This window comes from Oncorhynchus gorbuscha, linkage group LG24, assembly GCF_021184085.1.
Source record: "Oncorhynchus gorbuscha isolate QuinsamMale2020 ecotype Even-year linkage group LG24, OgorEven_v1.0, whole genome shotgun sequence".
In the NCBI taxonomy this organism is placed as follows: domain Eukaryota; kingdom Metazoa; phylum Chordata; class Actinopteri; order Salmoniformes; family Salmonidae; genus Oncorhynchus; species Oncorhynchus gorbuscha.
In genome coordinates, this window is record NC_060196.1 from 50266038 (window position 1) to 50276636 (window position 10599).

The 10599-nt window shown below is 40.1% G+C and overlaps 1 protein-coding gene and 1 long non-coding RNA gene across 3 annotated transcripts; both read right to left on the reverse strand.

Moving 5' to 3' along the window:
* Nucleotides 1-15: 15 nt before the first annotated feature.
* Nucleotides 16-3311, reverse strand: si:ch211-57n23.1. 2 transcript variants are annotated; one of them, XM_046326259.1, is made up of 4 exons: nt 3171-3311; nt 1800-2397; nt 1393-1412; nt 16-432 (listed from the first exon to the last, which is right to left on the reverse strand). In XM_046326259.1, the coding sequence occupies exons 2-4, from the start codon at nt 2325-2327 to the stop codon at nt 291-293; spliced, it is 690 nt and encodes a 229-aa protein (XP_046182215.1). In that variant the 5' UTR covers nt 2328-2397; nt 3171-3311; the 3' UTR covers nt 16-290. The 2 variants fall into 2 exon arrangements, with proteins under 2 accessions (XP_046182215.1, XP_046182214.1); XM_046326258.1 differs by lacking the exon at nt 1393-1412 and having other exon boundaries at nt 1780-2397.
* A 1256-nt stretch (nt 3312-4567) lies between these two features.
* On the reverse strand, nt 4568-9777 carry LOC124013387. Its single transcript, XR_006834858.1, has 2 exons — nt 7075-9777; nt 4568-7026 (listed from the first exon to the last, which is right to left on the reverse strand). It is a non-coding gene; the product is annotated as an uncharacterized LOC124013387 (long non-coding RNA).
* Between the last annotated feature and the right edge of the window lie 822 nt (nt 9778-10599).

Genomic DNA, 10599 nt, shown 5'->3' on the forward strand with positions numbered 1-10599 from the left:
TTTCTGGAACAGGTGTGCATGCTGAGTATAAAAATAGATTTTATTTCCATCAAAATCTCCCTGATGCTGTAGGCTTTGCATGCAGTTTGGGTTTCAGATAGGATTAAAATACACCTAATAGGAATGTGACTACGGAATAATAAAATACCTAGTTCATATACAAAGAAAGTGCACCTCATGTTTTGTAAAGGGTTTTTTAACCTGAGTTTGCATGCATTGTTAGTGGGATATTACATGAAGGTACAGTTCATTCAAAAGCTGACAAAAAAATATCCTGAAGAACACATCATTCACTGTGCCATTAGTTTGTCAAGTCGGAGTTGCATGATGTGTAAAGACTTCTCTAGGCTAGAGAACTGTTTCTCTAGGAGGGCTGCCACGTTGTCTTTTCCGTTGATGGACTCCTTCGTTTTGGCAATGTGCTCCTTTATACTAGAAACAGACAACAAAAATCACAAAAGGTTCTCATACACATGAACCTAAAAACAGGTTTCATACATTTTACTATAACAATGTACTCTTTGAGCTCCTAAATATTTACATCGACACTATCAATTACACACACACATTAGTATTTAGTTGTGTATTTTATGTGTGCGACTGTTCTTGTCTATCAGTGTAACAGTGTTTTGTTTCATGTCATGTTTTGTGTGGACCCCAGGAAGAATAGCTACTGCTTCGGCAAAAGCTAATGGGGATCCGAATAAACAAATACCAGCGGGATTGGTTCAAACTGTATCGTACTAGAAAGAGAAAGTCTGATCTCATTAAATTGCATTGTAATGAATCTCATACCAGGACTTTGATTCAGCCAGATGTGGGGAGGACTGAAGAAGTAGAACGTGAAATGATTCAGGCGACTGTTCCCGCTCTGTTCTTAGACCCCTCTACTCAGTAGGACAGGTCCTGACTAGTGGTTGATCATGCATGACTTCATCTGCTAGGAATTCAACAATACTGGTTGGAGCAGAAAGCTCCACATACCCTTCTATTTCTGCATTGCTTGCTTTTGGGGGTTTTAGGATGGGTTTCTGTATAGCACTTTGACATTGGCTGATGTAAAAAGGCTTTATAAATACATTGATTGACTGACCCTTTAGTTCCCTCACTCCCCTACACATTATCCTGCTTGCACAAGTCCCTAGAGGAAGTAACCTTAATTCCCTTTGATGAACAAGCTTCTACAATCATTGAATTTCTCAATAGTTTTACTATGCCTTTAACAAACACTGTGTTAAAATAGACATTGATATGACTGTTTGAGTATTCATTCCTTAGGAGTAAAAATAAAAGCAAAACTACCATGCCGCCCTGTTTAACACAAACAGCATGTGGAACAAGACTAGGGGCCAACTCAGTGCTGTGGTGCAGTGAGTGAATCTACCCCCTCACCTTGAGAAGGTCCAGTGCTCTGTCCCCTACCCCTCACCTTGAGAAGGTCCAGAGCTCCGTCCCCCTCACCTTGAGAAAGTCCAGCGCTCCGTCCCCCTCACCTTGAGAAGGTCCAGTGCTCTGTCCCCTACCCCTCACCCTGAGAAGGTCCAGCGCTCCCTCCCCTCTCCCTCACATTGAGAAGATCCTGCGCTCCCTCCCCCTCACATTGAGAAGTTCCTGCGCTCCCTCCCCTACCCCTCACATTGAGAAGGTCCAGCGCTCCATCCCCTCCCCCTCACCTTGAGAAGGTTCTGCGCTCCCTCCCCTCCCCCTCAACTTGAGAAGGTCCAGCGCTCCATCCCCTACCCCTCACCTTGAGAAGGTCCTGCGCTCCCTTGCCCTCACCTTGAGAAGGTCCAGTGCTCAGTCCCCTCCTTCCTCTTCTCCTCCAGTGTGAGGAACACCTTCTGCATGGTCTCTGTCGTCTCTGTCACGTTCAGGTAGTCCGCCCTCACCACCTGCAAGTCCTCCAAGGCCTGCTGTTTAAACGAGGCTGAAGTTCCCCCTTCTACCACCACCTCGCTGGCCAGGGACACCGCCTGCAGGGCCGCCCTATTCTGGAGCACCAGCAGACGAGACTGCTCAAACTCCTCCGGCCCGGCGATGTCGTCCCAGCAGACTGGGGAGGCAGAGGGCAGCCAGAAGCGCTGGGAGCAGTTGACAGGATTCCCCGGAGTCTCTGTCACAAAAGGGCTGTCGGCGGGGAAGCTGTGGAGTAGATCCTGGAGATTGAAGGAACCGGAGCCCCACTCCCAGTCTCCCTGCATGGGCTCTCCTGACTCAGGGTCAGGCGTGGGTCCCACCTCTGCCCCCACCGGGCACCAGGCACTCAGGAGGCAACAGGAGAGGCAGAGCCAAGCCCAGCTAGTTGTTCCATCGTGGAGCCACTTCATCACAATGTAGCTGGACTAGTCTTGTTCCCCAGCAGTGTGTCTATTAGCCTGGCAAGCAAGGCTACTGGGCCTGAGGAGTAATGCAATGGGCATTGTCATTTAGATAGGCCTAATTTGTGCCACTAGAAATAAACATGGTACTAGTCCAGCAGTGAATCATTCATCCGGGAAAACATGAGCTCATTTTCAAGCCACAGGACTCTTTGTTATGAACATTACAGTTCACAGTAACTTTTCTGTATTTCTCACATATATGTTCTGCAGACAGAGGTTAGTGACTTTAATCCGTTCTTGAACAACTTTCACCTATTTTTCTCCTGTGTATTTTCTTCCTACCAGTAGGGTGGTCTAACAGTAATGTTTGGCATGGTGGCACTAGGGCAAACTGTCTAACCAGTTTTCCGTGTTATGTCCTTGCTGCAGGCGACAAAATGTGTTTAAAAGTTTTTCCCTGATACTTACAGTACAAATGCAAGCCTATAAAGCTTTGCAATAATGTTGTGGGACCATCACTGTTAAACACATCTTAATGAAACCACCTGGACATAGGTGAAATATAAACAACTAAATGCAAACAGTGGGCTACTCCACTGCTTATGTTATGAACAAACTCATTTAGATATTTGGTTCCAACGAAATTGGGGTCAATCGAATCATTACCGTCAGGCGGTGGAAAATAATCCTAATCGTTCCAACACTGCAATCGGTTCATTCTGCAAACGGTCATAATTTGTCGTATCTTCCTGTTTATACAATATCTTCGCTAAACTGTCAAGCAAAGCAACAACATACTTACAAATGTAATCAAACGGCGTATTGCAAATTTCTTAATGCAAAGATTACCTTATAGAAGAAAATTCCGGAGACGTACGCAGTTTAGTCCGTCGCTGGTGCAAGTGAAGTCAAATTACACATGGTGAGTTTTTGGAAAGTATGACTCGCTCTCTCCCTCTTTCTCTCAGCGGTTTGAACAGCCTGGTGTCAGAGCATTTCATATTATTCTGTACGTAAATCCGAGGCATAATTTAGTATGATATGCATGTTACATTTCGTATGGTATATATTCATTTGTACATGTCCTCCACCCATTTCGTATATGTTACGAAATCCAGCTAGGTGGCTAACGTTACCTAGACTATGAGTTAGGTTTAAGGTTAACTAAAATGGTTTGGGTTAGCTAACATGCTAAGTAGTTGAAAAGTTGCTAATTAACAAAATTGTCCATGATCCGATTTGAACTCTCAACCTTTGGGTTTCTAGACGTTCGTGTTATAGGCTCACCCACCCAACATTTGTGTTTGCCTTGAGTAACCATCTGCCTTATGTAAGAGTATCTCGGATTTACGTTTACTCTGTTACGTCTAGTCTGACACCAGGCCGAAGAACAAGCAAAGCACCATGAATTTGTCGAATACCAACAGACTGCGATTTTGTAGTGTAATTTTGCTTATAAAATGAAATGAGTTTTTAAATTGGTCCTTTTACTTATCTGATTTATTTGTGGTACTGACAGCTGTAATTTTAGATGCTAACTAATAATAAAAAAATACCGAATAATTTGTCCTATGAATAAATCTTCTGAAAGTTGATTTAAGAGATATTGTGCGCAGGTTGTGTCCTGCAGATTTGACATGGACTCAAGTAGAATACATGGGGAAAAAGTCGGCCCCAAATTAAAGTTTGTCAGTTGATTGTATACCCCAAAATACTTCTAAATCAAGCAGTGTCAATATTCCGTAGCACATGTATTTTAGGAAATCGGCAGTCTTTACTTCCATTCGATTGGGCTTGAACGGCACAATCAAATATAGGTGGTGCACATGCAACAGTCGGATCCATTTCGAGAAAAGAAAAACACTGCTAGGTGTAGACTACTGTACTTGTGGGAGCAGTATAAAAACCAAATCGACTTTATGGCTGAAATAAAAAAGTATAGCACCTCATTTATACAAGTACTAAATCATATTGGGATTTATGGACATCTGTGTGTGTTTAGGGAGTGCTGTTTTGGCAGTAAAATAGAAAGGGCGGCAAGGGGTGTATTTGGAAAAGTCTAGCACTGACATAAGTAAATAGGAATGGCAAAAACAGCTAAAGATGGACAGTTATTTCATTGGGAACATGTGGTTCATGAAGCCAAAAGTGTCACACTAAATGATTAACTTGCAGAATCTATAATGTCCACCTACTAGAACCATGACCTGTTATTCATACGTACATCAAGGGACAAGATTAAACCATTCACATTTTAACCAAATCTTTATATACATAGTAAAAGACAAAACTTTAAGAAACTTGATATTTTTATGAATTAATGCAATTTACAGTCAAGCCAGAGTTAGCTATATTAAATGAAACATTCACATTTTCTATCAGGACTTTACAGCATCTCTCGTGTTTGTAATCATAATTGTTAACAAAAAAAGTAATAGAAATCAAAACTGACATTTTCGACAACGAGGAGCTGCTAGCAGTGGATCGAACCAATAAACCAGCACCAAAAAGATCTCTCCATGATAGATATGACAGCAAATTCAGTTTTAGCATGTGGTAGAGAAAACTCTGAAAATCTCAATCACACGCAAGGGAGGTTTGAGTTCACTGTACTGTGCAGGACTCTGCCTTTGCAAAAAAGCATTTGGTCGCTTTACATTGACATTTAAAGAAAAAAATCCTTGATGTGTTAAAACAGAAATGGTAGGTCCTGGATAGTGTTTACTGTGAAAAGGCAAGACATAAGGAAGTGTAGGGCTTTTCAAAAATATTTAATTGATCATTCAAGGATGATTGTCATAAAAAAAATATTTAAAAAAAGAGTAACAGAACCAATTAAAATCAGGTGACTGAATCTTCAGGACACTTACATTCATAGGAGGTAGATATGTGGCAATGGCGCATGCATGACATGGTTTCTCAAGGTGTGGATTCAAGTGCATCATTTTGTACTTTTAAGGTCAAATATACTAGAAGAAGGTACTCCATTTGAAGTTCTAAGGCTATCTTAAGACAAAGGTGTGGAATAAGATAGGGAGGATAAACAGTTGCAGATACAGCCCTCTCATGGCAATACCGGAGTCAACGGTCACGTCAAACAGTATTGAGTCGCCATAGTTTTGTTGATGGAAAATGACATGAATTCCTGACTGAAACCAATTTTTTGGGGTTCTTTGGAAACTCACAGCATCCTAACAAGCAAAACATGGAAAGTATGTGGCTACAATTTAGAATGATGATAAATGTATTTAAGAAAAGTGCATACATGACACAATCTCACACAACCATTTATTTTGGCTTCAGGTTCAGAAAATACCATTTAAATGTTTGACAGTGAACTGGTTTTGCATGGCATATGCACGGCCTTGTGACAATCAAACCTCCTAAAGGGGATATTTACATTTTATTGGACAATATGAAGACAAAATAAAAAATGAGAAAAGTCAATGCAGCATTTGTCAGGCTTATGAGGTACTTCGTGAATATATATAGATATATCTTTACCTTTTTAGAAAAGCTCTTCAGTCATATTATTCATGTTGATAGCATAAAATACCTTGTGTTTTATACATTTTTCTGTCTGCCCAGCCTTAAGCGGGCATTTTTTTAAACTGCTTCGAAAGTGCAAAACACAAATACTGATCACTCTATGCAGCGTCTTCACTCAAGGTTGCATGATAATGTGGACATTATTTTATGTGGTGCTGTAAATCAAATATGGGTGAGCAACTCAAATAGGATTGGTGGAAAATAAATCTCTAAAAAGGCACACACCATAAAAACATGTTTTCAGATCAGATGACAATGACAAGAATTGGAATTTAATTTCCATACCTTGTTGTTGTACCTTTCCATTGGGCTATCAGATTATCTTAAGTGACTGAAATATGCCAGTAGGCTACATCTGTATATCATGTCAATGTACAAAACATTGAGGAAAGTGTAGTTCAAATGTATTCACTTCGTAAAATGTAGCATGCAAAAATACATATATTAGCCTCATCTAAAACATTACAAATGTGGATAATTAATAGTTTGATAGTTATTTTCCTTTTTCTGGGTGTAAGAACAAATTAAAACTGGTAAAGGGCAACAACATGAAATAAAAGCCTTGCCGGTGTTATTGCGGAACTGGATAAAATCACTTAAAGATGCAGATTGTGTCAGAAGACACTTAGTAAGCTTTAACTGTGGACCATTTGTTTGCTAAGCTACAAGTACATTCCATTTATCAGACATCCATCTCTTAAAGGCTGAATTAAAGACGCCACCGAGTCTGAGGCCTGCTGTAGTTGACTAGATCACAAGGCAGGGTTCATGTAGCTCACTAGGTGAGACTTGCATTACACCTAGTCAAGCAAATCACAACCTCAGCTTGGACTACTATCACAACCTCAGCTTGGACTACTATCACAACCTCAGCTTGGACTACTATCACAACCTCAGCTTGGACTACTATCACAACCTCAGCTTGGACTACTATCACAACCTCAGCTTGGACTACTATCACAACCTCAGCTTGGACTACTATCACAACCTCAGCTTGGACTACTATCACAACCTCAGCTTGGACTACTATCACAACCTCAGCTTGGACTACTATCACAACCTCAGCTTGGACTACTATCACAACCTCAGCTTGGACTACTATCACAACCTCAGCTTGGACTACTATCACAACCTCAGCTTGGACTACTATCACAACCTCAGCTTGGACGACTATCACAACCTCAGCTTGGACTACTATCACAACCTCAGCTTGGACAGTAGTTATTGCTCTGCATACATCATCCCATTGACAAGCCTCCATCTGCAGCCCATTATTTATATTTAATACTACCAAAAACTTATAGCAGGAATAGTAAGTGATTAGATGAACGAATAAATAGCCATTCGATTGGCACATCAATATATCATCCAGTCATGACTACAGCTTATATTGCTACGCGAACTCCTCCCAACTCAGTTTCTGCTAGCTAAGGGTTCATTGGTTATTCTTGTTATCACTACAGTTATAAAATAAAAATTAAGAGGACTCTCATGCATATATAATAACATTGAGACTTGAACTGCAATTACAAAATTTGGTCCTTTGAACTTTATTTTTGTATGTAAAGTTAATCTGTAATACATTTTTGGGATGTAAAATAATGTCTCTAATACACAGTATTGGCTTATGTTGTTTGGTCACTACAATTGATTTTTGTCTTCGTCATAAATTAGGGATAAACACAAGCACCCGAGACCGTTTTGAGGTAGTTTACTAAGTTGGTATATAAAAAGCCAAGTCATTCTGAAGCCCTCAATTCTTTCAGAAGGATATAACATATCCATGTCAGTCCTGCATGTTAAACACACATATATGGCATTAGTTTGGTGAAGCGCTATGAAGGCTCTGTTCTCTTTTTAAATAGGATCATAGGGGGTCAAGCTTGGCATAACGACAATCCTGGCCTAGTGCTTGGAATCAGCTCAACCGAAGAACACTGGAAAACAATCGTGCCGTTTACTCAAGGGGGAGAGAAGACTGAGATATGGGACGCTCATCACAGCAGGACATGCTGAAGCCATGGCACTGAGACAGCATCACGTCATGTTAGAGATCATAAGCATCTTAAAAACTTTGACATTTGCAGACATTCCAAGGTGTCAACACAAAATTAAAATGTTGGATTAGTTGCCTGAGACAGCATTAGTCATTTTCCATAAAACTGTGCACTGTAGTGGAATATCAGAACCAAGACGAGCATAAGCCAAAAATCACAAAGGAAAAGGATCAAACGGACCGATCTTTGCACTAGTGTGACACTATGTAGCAAAACTGTTTTATTTTATAGAAGTCTAAATGTTCCCGTGATAGCTTTCAAATGTAACTTAAGAAATCAACTATTAAATGATAACATTTTGCTTTCTGATGAACAAGATGTATGAGACTAATCAGTTTCTTACTCATGTCTATTCAATGTGATGACAGAAGGGGAATTAATTATTTGACAATATGTGATGTAAGCTTATGCTAAAGTACTTATGAAAACAGACTGAAGTTGGACTTTATCCCACTTTCAGGAGCCAATCAGTTTAAGGTTTGTGGACTGAAGCTAATGCGCATGCATGAAAAAAAGTTATGGATACAAGCATAAATTACAGGTGGATACAACTTAATATTACAAATACACTGGCCATAACTACATTCATTGTTACATTTGAGTTAAGAAAATAAGTTACTCTACTAAACAGGGATGTTATTTCAAATGTAGACCTTCAAGGGAAGATGGGTAAAGGAGAGCGGCCTTTCTGTACACACATCCAATTTTATATATTTTTTTGTTTGCCCACAGTTTAAAATAGTTTGAACACAGATAACACCCGCTTTGTAATTTACGTTGTTTGCTTTCACTTTCCTCTGTAATACAGGAGCCATTACCTTAGCTGGATAGGATAGAAAAGCCAGCCTATACTACTACCACTCAGCCCATCTAGACAATGTTCTGCCCAAATCAAAGCTATACAAGTGAAAACTACTACAGGGTAAAGCTAAGCAATGGAGAAGCTAAACCATCTCAAATACCACGCAAACACACTCCAACGACTCAAATAAGCATGATCAAGATAAATATTGGATCTATTGTCATTTTATGTATAAGACAGACTATTATTATTCATAACATTTAGTTATCAATATTTGTTTTCCACAAATACTCAGACAGTACAAAATCAGGTGGCAAATGCTCAACATCAATTTAATGATAAATATTGATAATACAAAGACTTTCTAATAGGACTTGGAGTCTCAGCCTTATATGAAGAGCACCTTTCCCTGCAAGGGCTTGGGACTAGAATGTAAAGCTACTGTTCAGTTCCAATTATCTATTAACATGATATGCCTTCTAATACAAGAAAACACCCCCATCAACATAGTTGTTATTCACGGCCCACGATGCATATGCATGTCTTGATTTCATGCAATAATTACTAACTTGAGATAGTCTGTGCATGATTTTAATGTTATTTTGTACAAGACCAAATACACATTCCATCTACGGATGACTTCCCTATGGCAACTGTATCTCAATTGCGTACATTCGTGATTTGACTTTAAACTAAATCGTTTAAAGCTGGGTGGTTTCAGCCCTGAATGCTGATTGGCTGAAAGCCACAGTATATCAGACCATATACCATGGGTGTGCCAACAATTTATTTTTTACTGCACTAATTATGTTGGTTTTAAATGTAACCTGTAACTAGGCAAGTCAGTTAATGTCAAATTCTTATTAACAATGACGGCCTACCAGGGAACAGTGTGTTAACTTTCTTGCCCAAGGGCAGACGACAGCTTTTTACTTTGTCAGCTCGGGGATTCGATCCAGCAACCTTTCGGTTACTGGCCCAACGCTCTAACCACCTGCCGCCCCTTGGTAACCAGTAGCAATAAGGCACCTCGGGGGTTTGTGGTATATGGCCAATATACCTTGGCTAAGAGCGGTGTCCAGGCACTCCGCAATACGTTGCGCCTAAGAACAGCCCTTAGCTGTGGTTTATTGGCCGTATACCACAAACCCCCAAGGTGCCTTATTGCTTAAATATAGCAAGGTGTTCTCCGATCAAAAAAGGTGTGCAGTCAACTCCTACATACGGATATGCTACTAATTCTGCCACATTCTTTGATGCCTCAGACTTCTCTAATTCTGGCGACCACAACAACGCAGGTAATACACATTAAACCAACAACTTGCTGGACCCTTTTTCCACACACACAACTTTGGCATCAGACTATAGCTACACATTTACACAACCAATAAGATATACAATGAGAACGTTCCAACTACCAGACGTCTACCCATCATCCTAATACATGGTAAGATAAATGTCAGTTTTGACTATTGTTTTGCATATGGTTTTCCCTCAACTTTTCTATGGGGATTCAATGACAACCCAGTGGCAGTTATTTATCTGACGATGACGTCATGCTGGCTGGGAGAAACCCTCTCGACAAACAGGCCTAGGTGTAACCATCTGAATGTCTGGCTTAGTGTGCCATCACTAGCATAGAGTCTTCTACCTATATACACACAGACTTGAACTCACTGGCCACTTTATTCAAGTTTACAGATGTTGTATTACTCATCTCATTTGTATATACTGCATCATAGTCTATGCCACTGACATTGCTCGTCTGTATATGTACACATTCTTAATCCCGTTCCTTACTTAGATGTGTGTATTGGGTATACGTTGGGAAATGGTTAGATATTACTGCACAAACAAGCATTTCCTACAA